Genomic DNA, 16,884 nt, shown 5'->3' with positions numbered 1-16,884 from the left:
GCACAGCGATTCCGCATTACCCAGGCTCCAAAAAATTGCAGATATGCTAGTCTCGGTTATGGTTGGAGGCAAAAGGAGATTTTGTAAGCTTTGCAGTGTGTGGGAATTGAACGAGCGACTTGATTGTAAATGGAGGTCTAAAGGGTCTATATATATACATGAGGAAGGTATAGATAATGAGATAAGAAAGGGATTGACCGAGTCATCGACCGAGTCAGTGGTCGAGTCGGTGGCTCGAGTCGGTGAACGAGTCAAGGTGAGCGAGTCGTTGAGTGAGTCAAGGGTAGGCTCATCAGAGCACCAGTAGTCGGTTACAGATTTCCACAGAAGTCCCGAGTTCCAAAGGTGCCATGTCGGAGCAATTAACGAGCTTCAATGAACCCAGGCTGCGACAAGACGGGGGTATCAATTTGGACAGTCTCCCCAAGGACAATTGCGGATGTAATTTGCGTTTGTAAGGAGTTGGGCCTACGCTGGCTGTCGGTGAATTCGCTTTGTATAATGCAGGACACTCAAAACAAGCATGAGAAAATTCAAAACGATGGAGTCAATATACCGTGGTGCCGTCTTGTATCGTTGCTGCGGCTGGAAGTAATGATAGTGTTGGACTGTTTGGCACTGCGCCGGACAGATTGCAGTTACCATTGCTTCTTTTCGATGTCCAGGCTTGTAAATCAGTCAATTCAATTTAATTGAGGCCTCAAATCGATTGAATTGAAAGCTTTGTAAGCGGAAGGCTCAGTTAATTGATTCAATATTGAAACGATTACAACTAATTGCAACTACGTAGTAGTCAGAAATTGTCGCGAGTCTTGGCATGGTGTTGACGGAGGAGGACTAAGAAAAATAAGGTTCAGAGCGTTATTATATGTTATGTTCAGCATTTTTCTATATAATATTAAAAGTTTCAATATTATCAATCAATTCAATTCAATATTGAAACCAGGGTGATTGATTAACAACCCTGTTGATGTCCACGGACTAGTAATCGGAAATTCTCAGCCGGAGTTTCGGAATTCGGTAAATTCATGTGTCTGGGACACGTTCGTGGACTTATAAAGAGCGCCTTTTGTCAAAGAGGCTTTTGACTTTTGCGAAAGATTGAGTATATTTTCAATGCCTCACGGAAAACTTACAAAGGTGGAAATCTTAACATTCACAAAATTATCAACTGTGAACGGGGTCTTGATGAGTACAGACTTCAGATGAGAAGGAAAATCAATTTTAAAACTTATTTCATAAGTTGTTGCCGGGTATTCAAAACGTAAACTGTCTTATGAAAGCGATGTGGAGAATGCATTTCAAGGTGTTAAAAACTTCTTCCAGTGTCCGTCTAGCTGGCGGTATGGGTTTTAGTCTCGGTTAGGGTATAGGAAGAAAATACCTCGCTAATAATATAGCCGTGTTCGTATTCGCTAGCGCGGAGTTACTAATACTAGGCGTTATTAACGGGTTAGGCTCCTATATAGGGTATAGTTTAGAGTAACTAAGCCGTAGGGTTAAAGGGGGGGGGTTATCTACTACGGCTATAATAGGCTTTGCGGTCGCCGCGTCTATAATAGACTCTATGGTCGCCGCGTCTGCGGTTATTAGTTTGCGTTATTTAATAGGGTAGCATTAGAACTAGGTTTACTGTCTTAGTAGGGTTATAGGCGTCCTTCTAGTGGCTAGGTAGGCTACAGGTAAAGTATAATCTATTATTAACGCGGTACTTACGCTCTATATCTAAGATTTTATTAAGGTCTATAGGTTCTCTAGTTACTATTAGGGTCGGGGTTAATATAGGGGTAGGGGCTTAGGCAGGTAGGTGGTGGTTAGTATTCTTCTTAAGGTTGGCTTAGTGTATATAGTTTATAAGGTTTTTAGTAAACATATTTATCTACTTACTCTAACTTATATAGTCGCTGTTGTTAATTTTATAGGCAAGTCTAAGTACTAGCTCTTCTATCTTTAGAGAGATAAACTTTTAAAGTAGGTCTACCTTCTATTTGTTTATCTTCTTAGCGCGGACTATTAGCTTATTAAGCTCTCCCTTTTAGGACTAGTAATTACGCTCGCCCTAGGGGAAATAGTTAAGTTTATTCTTTGCGACCTAGGTTATATTAAGGACCTTATAGTAGGCGGTAAGGTCTTTAAGTATATCTTCCTTAACGGGCCATTTCTACGTAAATATATTGTTTGGGTTCTTATATATAAGCTCTAGGCCCTACTTAATAAACTTATAGGCTTTATCCTCTAGCATATCTAAGATGTAAAGGATTTAGGACTAAACTGTATTAAAGTAGTCCTAGTCCTAGTTAAAAACTCCCTTAATCTTAATATACCAGGTCTTAAAATTAGCTTATTATTCTAGCGGGGTGCCTTTTCCGCTAAATATTGGCGGGTCTTTAGATCTCCGTTTTTTTTGCTAGGTTACTACTATTATTATAGGGGTTAATTATTTTAGAACGGCGATAGTCTCTACTTAGGAGTTAATAGTTCCTATTTAGGAAGTGATAAGGGCGCTAAGGTTTTTATTAGCTTTCTTATTAGCGGTATTTATATTATATATATACTATAGTCCTACTTTAATATTATTAAGGAACTCGTTAGTATAGTTAATAAGGGTAAGGTAAGCTTTACTAGGCTTAAAGGTCTTAGGGTACAGTGGGGAGCGGTGGATTGTCTATGCGATATTAGGGTATATCTTTATAAAGAGGTCTATAAAAACGTCGCGGGGGTTCTAGGTTTCGGCCATTTTGGCGTTATTAATATCGCCCATCTAGGCGCTAGGTAAAAACTAAGGATTGTTTTAGGATTGTGCTGGGGATGTGTCGGTTTTAGCAGAGGCGCGCGTAGGTCGCGATTGCTCTAGGGCGGAGGTCAATTGGCTGGGGTATAGGGAATTAGTAATCGCGACGGGGCGCAAATTGGAGATACCATAAACTGTTACAGTGCTGCAATAAAGTAGACTGAATAACTACGTTGTGGTATAAAGAGGGGAAGAAGGTGGAAAGGGGGTATTGTATATAAATAGTAGGGCCGGCCGCCAAGTCACTAGTGGTGGGCCAGCCAATAATAGGAAATAGTATGAGACAGTATGAAACAGTATGCGTTAGGTCAGTGCCGTGATAGCGGGCAACTGGCCTTCTACCGTTTAACCCTTCGGTTGTTTTAAAAAAGATTTAGCTAACAACTCCTTCCTGTATAAGCTTTACAGACAAAAATAGCCACAAATTTAATATACCCGTGTCTCTTTCCATAGAGGAGAGACTTACTAAAATATTTGGGCAGCTCTTACAAGGTACATCACCCCTACGTTCTCAAGTTATACATAATATTCGGCAGTTTATATTAAGTACGGTAGCTAATAATATAATCCTCAAGCGAACAAATTAGGAGCTTCTTAAAAGACAGAAGAAGGAGCGTATTAGTAAGACAAGAGCTGCCTATAGGAAGGCACGAGTTTTATTAGTAGCAGAGGCATAGAAGAAGAACGACGAAAAGCTTCAAAAGGAACAGGAAGAGAAGAGGGTAAAGGAAAGGAAGGCTGCATTATAGGGGGTTATTACCTTTGTAAAGAAGGGTTGGAAGGAACTACTAATGGATTATAGTGTATTTATATAATAGGGTAGATTTAGGTTGACTTTGGGGTTGATTTTAGGGTCGATTTTAATATCAAATTGATTTTGATTTTCGTAGGAGGTCCGTGCACTGTCTTAGGTGGGTGGCTGTCTCGTCTAGGTGGCTAAGACGTTATTCTAAATTCAATTTTGTATTTACCGCCAAGAATAAGGACAAAGCTACTGTCCTACCTACCATCCGCAAGACCTACTGTTTAATTAAAATACAATTCCACTAAGACGTGATCTTTTTCTAGAGCGACGATGAATAAGCTTTTGGATAAATAGGAGACACCTTAAATATATGGTACGCAGACGAAGGCATTACTTTTGAATGCCGAGCCCCGTATATAAAAGAACAAAATAGCAAAGCTGAACGATCTGGACGAACCCTTATGGATTAATTAAGGGCTATACAGCTAGAAGCATCCTTACCCCCATCTCTAGGACCAGAGGCTTTCCTTACTGCTAGCTACGCACTTAATTAAACCCTAAATAAGCAACTAGGATGGAAAACTCCGTACGAGATCGCCTACGGTAAGCCACCGTCACTTACCTATATGCACGTATATGGCTGCAAAATCTATACACTAGACAAACGAATTAAAAGGGGAGATAAACTAGCTCCTTATGCATTAATTAGACACCTGGTCAGCTACAATTCAACCAATATCTATCGAATCTGGATTCCGAGTCTCCGCAAGGTCATTCGAACTAGAGACGTCACATTTGACGAGACCTCGTTTTATGACCCTAAGGGTTAAGACATCGACTACCTGCTAAGGGAAGCATTAGAGGACACTATTTAGACGATCAGTCTACTAGAACCTCTCCATAAGGATAAGTCTAAGGATAAATCTGTCCTATATAGACCTACCTTAAATGTAGAATAAACGACTATACCTAAATTAAACGATGCGGCAGAGCCTTATACGAAGGATACTAAACAGTTACCGACACCTAGTAGAACGGTATCTCCAGATTTACTAAAATTGAACACCTCACTATAAGGACTTTAAGACGACATCCTAGATATAATTAAAACAATTCCTACCTAGTTAACCTCTCTAGAACTATCTAATAGAGCAACCAATATAGCTTTACGAGCTAACAAAGTCTCGGCCAAACCTTCTACCAACCTTATCCTACCAGAAGGATCAAAACGAATTCGACGTTAAGCATATACAGCAGCACTAACCAATCTATCTACCCTATTTAGTTACTACGCTAGATTTGCCACAGGACTAGTAAAGGACATTAACCGAACTAGATCCTCATCTCTACATTAGGACAACCTTTCTCTTAAACTAAAGAATCTTAAAGATCTAAGAAAGCACCCTTTAACTACTAGCTTTTAAAAGGCTATAGAAAAAGAATACAATAACCTAAAACGCTGAGGGACATTTAAGACTGTACCAAAAGCAGAAGCAGGTAACGAGCAGATCCTTCTACTAAAATAGGTCTTCAAATATAAGCTCGACAGCGACGGTTACCTTTAAAAGCTTAAAGCTTAACTATATATCCGCGGAGACCTATAAATCACTAAAGAAGAGACCTATGCAGCAACCCTAGCTGCTCGAATATTCCATACTCTCATAGCTATAGCAGCCGCATTCGACCTAGAAATTCGACAGTATAACGCTGTAAACGCATTTATAAACGCCAAGCTTAGTAAACCAATCTACTACTACTGCCTAGAAGGATTTAATCAAAACGGACATATCCTAAAGCTACTTATGGCGCTATATAGATTAAAAATCTCACCACTACTTTAGTACAAAGAGCTTACCAATACACTGTCTAAATTTGGATTAAAGCTTATCCCAGGTACCAACTACCTATTTACCGATAGACGACTTATTATCTTCTTCTATATAGACGATATAGCCGTCCTATTTGCCAAAAAGGACCTTTTAAGACTTAAAGAATTTAAAGCAAAATTGCTGCACCGATACGAGATCCGTGCACTAGGAGACCTACAGTAGTTCCTAGGTATTCAAATCAGTCGAGATTGAGCAAGTAGGAAGCTCTAGCTTTGCCAAGACTCCTATATCGAAAAGATAGCCAATTAATTCAATATTTAACCACCAGAAAGATTTCCTAAGTNACNACTTCCTGCCNAAGAACTAATTCCGTCNNACNAGCAGACGAACNCTTAAAGAACCCTAGCCTACCAGAAACGAGTAGGGTCACTTACACACCTTGCCGTATTTAAAAGACCTAATATTGCTAAGACGCATTCTAAGCTAGCCGAATTCCTTACTAATCTAAATTAACAACACCTTGACGCAGTAAACTAAGCTATTGCTTACTGTCTTAGAACAAAATCTATAGCTATTAAATACTCTGGCGAAGTATTTAGAGCCCACGTCTACTTCAGAAACCCTAAAGGAGAAGACGTCACCTTTTACGGAGCATCCGACGCAGCATTTGCGGACTATACAGAAACTAGATGGAGCTCTTAATGATATCTATTTACCCTATTTGGAGGACTAATTAATTGGAAAGCAACCCTATAGCGATCTGTTACACGCTCAACTACCGAAGTAGAGCTTCTTTCCCTATCTATTACTGCCGTTAAAATTATCTGGTGGCAACGATTCTTTAAAGCAATAGGCTTTAATTTAGAACGCGATTTTACTATGCTCTGCGACAATATGTAGACCGTACGACTCCTAAGACAGAATACACCAAAGCTTGACACCAAGCTTCGACATATCGACGTCCATCAGCACTAGCTGAGACAGGAAGTCTAAGATAAAAAGATTAACGTCCAATAGGTCCCTACAGACAAGATGCCTGCCAACGGCCTTACCAAGATCTTACCCCGTCAAAAGCACGAGGCATGGATAAAGCAATTAAATTTGGTGGATATTCGACATCAGATCAATTGACTCCATTCGCAATGTCCGCGATATCCGTAATATCCGCGATATTCGCAATATTCGCAATATGCCATTTTAATTACCCTACCCTTTGCTACTCTCAAATTGTATCTAAATTTCCTATTTTGGTATAGCTTCTGCCCTTATTTTATGTTCTACAGCTTTAACTACATCGTTAAATCTGGGGGGGTGTGTAACCGACTACCGACACTGCGCTGAGACACAAGATCACCGCTTGGAAGGCTCCAAGACGGCGTTAACGCCACCTAATATATTGGTTGCAGATTAATATTGGTGGCAGATTACCGTTCCCATTTCAGCTATCTATTACCCCATCACTTCTACCTTCTTCGTGTATATATAGAGCCTCTAGAGCTACATTCACAATCAAGTCGTTCATTTAATTCTTCGCACTGCAAAGCTTACAGGATGTAACGTGGTACACGGGGTTTTGCACGAGCCCTGAGTTTTGCACGAGCTAGTAGGCCGCTTCCTAATGTAGATGGAACACCAAAATACTGCCAAAATGCCTTAGAAGTAGCCGTTGGGTCGTGCACGCTGTTGGGTCGTGCAAGACCCAACACTTCTAAGGCATTTTGGCAGTATTTTGGTGTTCCATCTACATTAGGAAGCGGCCTACTAGCTCGTGCAAAACTCAGGGCTCGTGCAAAACCCCGTGTACTCGTGGCACCCACTAGTAAGCAGCGCTTACTAGTGGTCCCGGGCTCAATGCAACAACCGAGCTCAATGCAACTTTTATATTTGTATGGCGTCTCATACAAAATCGACCTTTTTCCAAGTTGAATAACTTAACAATACTACATAGAAATTATATAAGAATTTAAAGGCTTATATATAATCCTTTAAAAATCAATAATATAACTTATTTAAAGCTGATATTTATTGTATTTATTGTATTTCTATACTTTTTATTATTATATTTTATTTAAGGCCAGTAAATACTAAAACTTCTATAAAATAGAAAATTAATATTAAAATTAAGTTTCTTTATACTTATTTAGGTATAAAAAAAAGAAGTATATATATTTAATAATTTATTATAGCGTTGTTGTTGAGTTATTCAACTTGGAAAAAGGTTGATTTTGTATGAGACGCCATACAAATATAAAAGTTGCATTGAGCTCGGTTGTTGCATTGAGCCCGGGACCACTAGTAAGCGCTGCTTACTAGTGGGTGCCACGAGTACCACGTTAAATGGGATTGATAGATACGGCGATGCTACTCGCGAATAGAACCTACTAGATGCGGTAACTCCGACGTCATTGAAATACTGATACCAATACTTCAATCTTTGAATCCCACTCCGTAAATACTCCAACCATCCATAGTGGCTACATACTTAGTTCTTCAACCCCCACAGTCTAGTCCTCACAGTAAACGGCCACACCCTTCCCCTATCCTCGTTGGGCTGACCATCCTCCTCCCAACTGACGCGCGCCTCAATCTTCTCCACCCCTTGCACAGCCGCCAACGAGGAAAACAAAAGCTCCTCGTACGCGGGCTTGACATCCGGCGCGTAAATCACCATGTTGACCCTCACGTACTTCAACCCTTTCATCTTCGAAATCTCCTGCCAGGTTTGATTCCAAGATGAGACATCGTAGGGAGGAATGCCGTCGAGGAAATCGAACATCTCGCGGGCTTCGGGGTGTGCCCAATTTAGATGGATGGACTGGATGGCTTGGAAGGAGTGGGTGGGGAGGAGGCGTTGGAGGCAGAAATATGCTGTGATGTTGGGGATTAGGAATGTGTTGGAGGTGTAAATGAATTGCACTGCTTCCTCGTATCTAGAGTTCAGTCAACTAACCAATTCTTAAAATTTTAAAGAAAAAGAGATAGGTATGTACATACACCATCTTGCACGATTTCGGAAAAGCCAAGAGCCGTTGTGCCGAAGGGCATCTCAGCCTAAAAGGCGCTTTCTCATACATCTTTTCGTCAATAAATTCGTCAACAACTTCGAGCTGGAGCTGCTCTCCGCCCAAAGCATACGCATAAATGAGTCGTCGGATTTCTAGAGGTAGCTTTGTGAAGAAGGAGGATTGCTGCTGGGTCGACACATCTACTCCTCCTCCTCCGACGACGTCGAGATAATCTTTTTCTGTAGAACGAGCTGGGGGGAGGCGCGCGTTCCAGGTTGCTCTGCCTTTGGCCTGCCATCTTTCCTTTCGCTCTTGTCGCCTGCGCATCTTGCGGTGCATGGACCAGTCGATGATGGCAATGCCGTAGGGGCGTATGGCGGCGAGGAGGAGGGAGCCCGCGATGGTGCGGAGGGAGCGCATGGCGATGGAATGAGATGTGCTGAGGGTATAATGAATCTGCCAAAAATATATCAGAGGCCGCGAGGAGTTTATATGTATAGTACGGTGGAAGGGTTGATATCCTGGGGTGAAATTAGAAGCTACGTAGAGTTGTTCAGGCTGTGGCGTAAGGCACGGTGGGGCGGTGCATGAACGCCGGTAATTCAGAACTTGCCTGACGTACGCTTCCTCTTTCTCCCTCTTTTGCCCACGACTGTCTCTGCAGTGGCTGATGAAGTTTGGCAATATCGTACGGGTGGAAACCTCACGATATTTGACAAAGATCACGACACTGCGGAGGAAGGCTGGTCGCCGGTTCTTGCAGCCGAGCATATTGCTTCGCTACAATTACTACTACGGTATCAGGCATAAGTTTCGTTAGCATACGTAGAGCTTGGCAAAAGAATTCCTCTTTTCTCATTGGTTACTTTAAAAGATTATCATACATCATTGGTCTGATAGCCTGTCTTATCCTTGTCAATAATCCATGTCAGACGGGACGTACTAACGAAACTTATGCCTTAGTATGTACAGTTGGTGGCGATTTAGCGAGCGGGGGTGGCCGTGCACATCACCGTAGAGCCCCTCACACTTATTAAGGAGCTTAGTATTATAATTTTATTTATTTATTTAAGCCACTATTTCTTATAATTGGGCATATAACGGTAAATCCTTGTAAGTCTTATTTAAGCACCTAATTTGCAAGGAAGTCTCGTGTAGGGGTCAATTGCTGTTCGTGCTGGTGAGCAATTCGTCGTGGCTGCTTAGCACTTATGTGATTGTGAAAAGTTGACGGAGGGACACTGTACGCTCGTGCAGCTTAGGTACCAGATTTAAATTTGCCGGCATTAAAATCAGCAATAGTCATTTATAGGTTCTGCTCCTTTTGACCCATATTAAACGATCGGCGGTGTAGAAAATAGGTGGGCAAGTGGGAAAGTTGATTTTAGACTTGTGATTAATGGTAGAGCATCTTGAAACACCCTTTACACGCCAGAGCACATTTCAGTGTTTGAAACTGAAGACAATCAGGGCTACTGATTTCTTTCATTAACCTAGAATTTTGCTATCTCAGAAGCTACAACGGGCTATTGTTCTGGACAGGGGAACAATTAAGAGGGGGAAACCCAACCTTCAACACCTACTCAATAGTTCCCAAAACAACCCCATTCCTAAAGGCAAGCGGAAGTCTAGATGCGTTTATGTTGTCTAGATGGATGGCTTGATAGAGATGACATTGGGGGAGATGTGGAAAATTTCCTCATGCAGTACCCCAAAGGGGCAAAGGCTTACGGGTATCCCCTAAGAATGTATGAATGGAGGCGCTAATGTAAGAAGCAAGCCAATCCTTCTACCCTTTTATTTTCTAAAATGAGCATTACCTTTCTCGTTATTCAACTCTCTATATAGCTCACTCAGACGGAAGAATGTTGTTGGCAAGTTTTATACTCATGGATTGAAAGTACTATTTCCCATCCAAAAAACATTGTTGTCACAAGTTTTATCTTGGCTCATACATTCTCTAGTGAAATTCCTGCCCCGACGTATTATGCACCAGCCTAAAAGTGCCTGCGATAGGCTAGAAAGGTACTCATTAGTTGTTGCGCAGAGAATCTAAATAACTTCGTTCCTCATACCTCCCCTTACTGGTGAACGATTCCCGCTAGGCAGTGCTCATGTCAGTGAAGCCACAACATTGATAATTAGTAAATTTCACGCCTTCTCTCATTCTCACCCACCAGATTCAATCTCTACCTCTCATTTCTTCCTCCCCACAACATCCGTTAGCCATGGAGTCAGATACTGAAACAGCCAGCGCGGCCAACACCATGGCAGAAACTCACTTGACTGACGCAAGCAAAAGCAAGCCCAAGAAGAAGACAGGCGTGAGACGCAAGAACCGCCGTGGTGGGAAGAAAAAGAGCGCGCAAACCGACACCTCCACCCTCACAGCCAACCCATCCGCAGACTTCGTCATCTTCGACCACCAACCCCTCGAAGCTTCCTCTAGCACCGCAGGTAGCTTCGCTATCAACAACAACCATGGAATCAACAACGGCAATACGCTGCCCCTCTTCGAAATTAGGCCTACCCCTCACGCCGGCCTCGGCCTCTTCGCAACATCCCCCATCCCCCGCGGCACACGCATCCTCTCGGAACCACCCCTCCTAGCTCTCTGTCCCTCGGAAACCGATCCCTCATCCATCCACACCGCTTTCCTCGCGCTGCCCGCCGCCGCCCAAGCCACCATCATCGGCCTCGACGCCGTCGAAGACGCCGACTCCGGCCCCTTCCGCACGCACATCGCCGAGCTCGCCGCACAGCGCGAGGAGCACGACACGCCGGATCTGCAAGCCGCGTTGCTGGTCGCGCTGGAGGAGTTCAAGGTCATCAGCGTGTTCAGGACGAATGCGTTTAACATGGGGAGCGCAGGGACAGAGCCAGAGGCTCAGCCAGAAGAGGAGGAAGAGAGGGAGGGGAAGGGGGATAGAGAGGGGGAGGGAGAGAGAGAAGCAGACGAAGGAGCAGACGAGCCGGCCGTAGGCCTCTTCCCGATCGCCGCGCGCCTCAACCACTCCTGCCTCCCGAACGCACACGTCACGTTCAACCAGCGCATCGGACAGCTGACGGTGCACGCGACGCACGACGTGCTGCCGGCGGAGGAGATCACGTTTCCGTATCTAGGCGCGACGTCGTTCTACATGCCGCGCGAGCGGCGGCAGGAGGGACTGCGGCGGTGGGGCTTCGAGTGTGCATGCGCGGCGTGCGGGGGCGGGGAGGAGGGCGAGCGGCATGAGCGGCGGAGGGCGATGCTGCTGCGGAACCAGCTGCTGTTGCAGGGGTTTCGGAAGGGGAGGGGGGAGGACGTGGGGAGGGCACTGGGGTGGGCGTTGGAGCTTGTGGTAGGGCTTGAGAAGGAGGGTGCGGGGAAGGAGGTCGCGAGGGCGTGAGTATTTCCCTGGATTCGAGAGGTTAGTAGAGGTAGTGTTATGGTTGGGTTTGCTAACGTTAAGCAGGAGACGAGCTGCTGCGTCGCTTTGCCATATCCTAGGACGTAATAAGGCGACAGTACTGCATGCGCAGAAGGGCCTCGATGTCGCGCAGTGCTGTCTTGGTAGTGATGACCCAGAGTTCGCGGATTATCAGCGGTTCGTACAGGGCCTGAAAGAAGCGGTGAAAGAGAGCGAGAGGAAGTAGGGAAGCGGACTAGACGAATGGAAGGTGAGTATGGACGAGATGGTGCGCAAGGCTAGCGTATGAAGGTTCTCAAGCTTAGATTAAGATGAATTGTTATATTCAGGTTGGGCTTCTGACCCTTAAAGACTTAGAATATCTGCCTACAAAAACTTCAGTCCGCATACAACAGCTGTGTAGGTCATCCCTAAGTTCAAGGCTCTCCTCTTACGTAAACCATAACGGATTCTCTCACCGTATTTATACCGAAAGGTGTATCTGCGTATCGCCAGAACCAGAGGACGTCGCATTTCATAAGCACGACCTCGAATCCGTGCTGATCGCATCATCGCTCGAATCAAATTCTGTGCAGCCCCCGCTCACCATGTCTCTCTCATTTACCAACCATATTTGCTCCCAGCCTCTCTCTTGTTCCTCCTACCAGCTGCAAAATGCTCCTCTAGGGCATCTTTCTGCGTTGTAGCTACATTAACAAGTTGCTTTAAGCTGTTCTTGCCTGTACCAGCAATTGATCTAAGAGGATTGTGTTGCGCTGTCTCACCAGCAGCCCGGAGTGCCTCGTTATGAGCATATTCCTGGTCAGTGTTGAAGTTCACGACGTTGATGGCTGATAGATCTTGCTGGCCTTTCTTGCCTCGTTGGCGCCCGAAAAGTTGACGGCGGTCAGCCTCAGAAAGATTCAGGTCTGCAGCAATGTCGTTGAGGCTTTGAGCGCCCTTGCTAGAAGTCGTAGGCGCTGGATGTGAAAATGTGAAAGTTGAGCTTTGCTGAGAGGGGTCCTGTATGTCCTCTTCCGAGGGTTGGACTACGGACTCGGATTCCTCTGCTCCATAAAGCAGTGGCTGGTACTCTTCTCTCGATGTAGATGTTGGCGGTGCGCTCATTTCCTCCTTTGATATGGAGAATAGAGAAACCTTTGGTTTTGGCGCAGGTTTTGGGTCTGAGATCTGGGATGCGACTGATGGTACGGCTTTTTCTGCCGAGGTATCTGATACCTGAGGAGGTATTGGCCTCTTCTTTTTCTTCTTGTTGGCCACTGATAAAGGCTTGAACATCATAGGCTTCCCCACAAGCTTTACCTCTTGCGCCTCACTATTTGGTGCTGTCGAAAGAGAAGAATGGTCTGGCGATGATGGCGCAGGTGTCTTTTCTGTGGAATTTTCCTCGCCATAATTTGGCACATCCACGGGCTCTCTGCTGAATGCAGGTGCTGCTCCTGTCCTCAGGCTTATTCCCGCTCTCAAACCCTTACCAAGCCCTCTCTTCCCGCCCTCTGCTGTGCTGTTCGTAGCGAGTGCTGTTCTTTTCGGTGGAGGTAATAGAGCATTGAACCCGCTGAAAGCACCTCCCCCTGTACGCGCCTTCTTGGTTGGCGGGGCCTCTGCTTCGATATCATCTTTGCCTGCGCTGGCGGTCGAGGTTGTAGGAAGGTTGACTCTGATCCTGTGTGGGTTAGTGCGGTCGACAACTTTTTGGAAAGCAGGCTTCGATGAGGTCACAGCGGGTTTTGCGGCGGGCTTTGGGGCCGGTTTGAGGGCTGGCTGGGCTTCATTGTCTGAGCCCTCTGAATCTGAGTAGGCAACTAAATTCATATTAGATGGAGTATTGGCCAGATGGGGATTTCGTGTTGTTGTGAAGTTGGCTGGTGTTTGGCTGGAGAGATCGTCGACTGGGATCTCCCCGTCTTTCACCACCAGTGGCGCATCCAGAACATCGACACCCCCCTCTCCACACCAAAAATGCTCTGCGTACGTGTTCTTCAGCTGGTCTGAAGACCCTCACGGTTATCAGAGTACATGCCCATCATGAGAAGATGTTTCTACTAAGCTAGCACTATGTCTCTCCTACAGAACGAAGAGTAAGCCCCGCGAACGCCTCCGCATTTGCGCCTGCTCAACTAGACTCCCACCAGTTTCGTGCTCTATCAACTTCGTACCGCATACCTATCATGCATCAAAGATGGCGTCGGTGAACGGCTGATCAATGTCAATTCTGCTGTACTCAATAACCCTGCGTTTCGCGCTGCAGGTTGGGTTCCCAACGCTGCTGACACCAAGCGAACCTATTCACCCCCCATTCCCACCGCTATAACCTCCGACTACTTCCAAGCGCCGAGATCAGCAGGTCTATCAGGCCCTGGGTTTGGTGACGATGAGGACGAAGGAGGTATGGTTACTGGAGGAGGCGGGAGTAACGATACTGTTGGTCCAGCATTGAACACCAAAAGGAGAAGAAGGAAAGAACAGCTAGAGGAGGATGATAGCAGTGATCTCAGTGATGAGAGCGACGAAGATGGTGATGGCACGCAAAGGTATTATCTTTACCCTTTCCGCACGCTATGCTAAGGCTAATATCGAGGGATGTGTAGAGCTGCACAGCAAATCAAATTCACTAAGATGCCGTTGCGCACGAGAGCTGGGTCCTCACCTCTCCGCAGCTCTAATCTCAATCTCATGGAAGGCCCCTCATTGCTTGTAACATCACCTTCGCGACCTCTTGATAGTAGATTACGTAGGGGTTCTTTAGGGGCAGTCGAGGCCGTTAAAGAACGAGCTCGACGAGATACTGTTACCAGTAGCGAGATGTCTTCAGAGAACGAATTGGACCCCGTGATATTTCAAAGGAAGAAGCTAAACCCGCATCGTGCAGCGAAGGCGAGCCACCTGCTTTCTCAGAGAATTCAGGAGGATGACAGGGAGGGCGAGGCTCATCTGGAAGATCCTGACCAGGGGGCCGAATCAGATGACAGCACGCTGTCCTCCGAATTTGCTGGAACTGCAGATAGCAACTCTCTACTAGGAGAGGTTGCGGATCCCTTGGACTCATCCCCTCCAACGGATCTGACGAACATACCCCCACCCATTACTCCTTTCAACACATCGCCAAAAAAGACGAAGCAAGCCGCTCCTGTTCTCCAAGCATTGCCTCCACCACGACCTATTAGCATTCTTCAACCCGTTAGTGCATTAACTCTAGCTTTGAAAGCCAAGGACAAGAAACCAGAGAACCCATTGCAGCGTTTTGTCACTTTATCTGGAAAAGGCGACCCCAATCCACTATACATCAAAATTTACGCACCTCTCTCCTCTAAATCGACGAGACCGATTGAAGTGCTTCTACGGAAAACGACTGATGATGGCACTAAAGTAACCGTTGCTGAAGCCATCGGCCTTGCGCTGTGGAGGTATGTCGAAGAAGGCCTTGAGCCACCTACATCTGTTGAGAAAATGAACATCAACCGCTGGGTCTTACGCATGTATGAGGATGGCGAGGTTGACTACGAGTTCCCGGCCTTGACGAGGACAAAAGCTATCACCGATTTCGCCTCAAACAACAACCGCGGGATGCGTGCTCGATCACGCGAAAAGCCGTGGGACGAGTTTGCCCTCGTGGAAGCCTCTGAGCGAGAATTTGCAGAAAACGAGCAGCTCACTCCATACAGCCGTGAAGCAACCGCTGCCCAAGAACCCGCACCCACGCCCGCCTCTGTAACTCCAACCCCATCAGAGCCAGTTCCCAAACCGCCCCCAGCTCCAGCCCGCGCTTTCCGCAACCCAATTATTGGGCCGTCGTTTGCGCCTTCAGCTCCCCGCAAGGACTCCACCAATCTTATGGATGCACCAGCCGTCCCAACTTCACATGCCACTCCACGTACTGGCGCTCCGAAGACAATCATGGTGCACTTCACAGACGACAACTTCAACACCAAGCACATCCCTGTCTCATGCACAACCGACACCTACATTGCCGAGATTTTCGACGGCGTATGCCGCGACATACAAGTCGACAAGGGGCTTTTCGTCCTCAAAGTGTCCGGCACCGCCACCGTGGCTCCCTCCGACCGAACAGTCGAAGCGCTAGGCACGCGCACTGACCTCGACCTCTCCCGCCGCCGCTTCATCGGCGACGGCGCCTTCGGGCTCTCAGGCTCTCCCGGCTCCAGCTCGCCCAACGCGCCCCTCCTCATCAGCACCGGCGGCACGCCCAAGAAAGTGAAAAGGGGTGCCGCGGGCGGCGCCGCGGGCACCGCCGCAGGGCTACTGCACCCGCTCGCGCAGAAGCACGACGCCTTCCTCACGGCCAACACGTCGACGTACCGGCGCTACGCCGTCACGCGCAAGCAGCCCATGTCCTTTTCGTCCAGCAGCTCGCGCATCCTCGCGCTCGACGGCGAGTACATGCACATCATGCCGGGCGAGAACGCAGGCGGGACGAAGACGCTGTTCGAGGCGCCGCCCAAGACGACGACCGTGCATTTCAGCAGCGTCGTCGGGAGCAAGGTTAGCAGGAGGCATCCGCGCATGTTCCGCGTTGTCGTGTTCAAGGAGCGCGAGACCAAGCGGTATGACTTCGAGGCCGCGAGCCAGAGCGAGGCCATGGAGATTGTGCGGGAGATCAAGAAGGGCGTGGAGAGGTTTCAAGAGGGCGTTTTGTGAGGTCTACGGCGCATTCAACGGGTTTTGTGGGCTGTTGCTGTATTTGTGCGTTTTTCTTGAAGGGTGTCTCGAGGTACGGCTCTTGGTTGGTGAATTTGGGTTGGGATGGCGCGAGGACTGTTTTGTTTGACTTCGCTGCTATGTATTAAGGCATTTATGGCGATGTAAGCCTCATTTTCCGGAATCTTTGGGTATCTGGGATTGCAATAGCGATACGCTGTTGAGCTGTGGCGGGTTTGCGGCTGGACTTGCTGGAACGAGCTGTAAGATAGGATCAATCAGCATTCTTAGAATCACCGAATACTCCTGTTTCCCTCTGTAGATGTTCTTGAATGCTGTTAGTCCTCGTTTGGGGGCTGCAGGTGGAGATGCTGCCCAGACAACGCCACGGCTTTTTTCATTGTGCGGGGTGTGGTGTGGACGGAACCAAAGAAGACCATGGGGA

General features: G+C 46.6%; 4 protein-coding genes across 4 annotated transcripts; 2 read left to right on the top strand and 2 right to left on the bottom strand.

Annotated features, from left to right (window-relative positions):
• Positions 1-7,847: 7,847 nt before the first annotated feature.
• On the bottom strand, positions 7,848-9,091 carry K441DRAFT_699780 (uncharacterized protein; the record flags this gene model as incomplete). Its single annotated transcript, XM_067653189.1, has 2 exons — positions 8,360-9,091; positions 7,848-8,295 (listed from the first exon to the last, which is right to left on the bottom strand). The coding sequence occupies exons 1-2, from the start codon at positions 8,788-8,790 to the stop codon at positions 7,848-7,850; spliced, it is 879 nt and encodes a 292-aa protein (XP_067498922.1). The 5' UTR covers positions 8,791-9,091.
• A 1,256-nt stretch (positions 9,092-10,347) lies between these two features.
• K441DRAFT_699779 (SET domain-containing protein) lies at positions 10,348-12,013 on the top strand. Its single transcript, XM_067653188.1, has 2 exons — positions 10,348-11,755; positions 11,826-12,013. The coding sequence occupies exons 1-2, from the start codon at positions 10,599-10,601 to the stop codon at positions 12,004-12,006; spliced, it is 1,338 nt and encodes a 445-aa protein (XP_067498921.1). The 5' UTR covers positions 10,348-10,598; the 3' UTR covers positions 12,007-12,013.
• A 367-nt stretch (positions 12,014-12,380) lies between these two features.
• On the bottom strand, positions 12,381-13,595 carry K441DRAFT_681047 (uncharacterized protein; the record flags this gene model as incomplete). The annotated part of the gene is made up of 1 exon (XM_067651427.1): positions 12,381-13,595. One exon carries the CDS (start codon positions 13,593-13,595, stop codon positions 12,381-12,383), a length of 1,215 nt encoding a protein of 404 aa, XP_067498920.1.
• A 108-nt stretch (positions 13,596-13,703) lies between these two features.
• Positions 13,704-16,754, top strand: K441DRAFT_699777 (stress-activated map kinase-interacting protein-like protein). The gene is made up of 3 exons (XM_067653187.1): positions 13,704-13,861; positions 13,916-14,314; positions 14,372-16,754. Exons 1-3 carry the CDS (start codon positions 13,839-13,841, stop codon positions 16,437-16,439), a joined length of 2,490 nt encoding a protein of 829 aa, XP_067498919.1. The 5' UTR covers positions 13,704-13,838; the 3' UTR covers positions 16,440-16,754.
• The last annotated feature ends 130 nt before the right edge of the window (positions 16,755-16,884 follow it).

This window comes from Cenococcum geophilum, assembly GCF_001692895.1.
Source record: "Cenococcum geophilum 1.58 unplaced genomic scaffold K441scaffold_56, whole genome shotgun sequence".
NCBI classification, from domain to species: Eukaryota; Fungi; Ascomycota; class Dothideomycetes; order Gloniales; family Gloniaceae; genus Cenococcum; species Cenococcum geophilum.
This window is presented reverse-complemented; position numbering and strand designations above follow the sequence as displayed.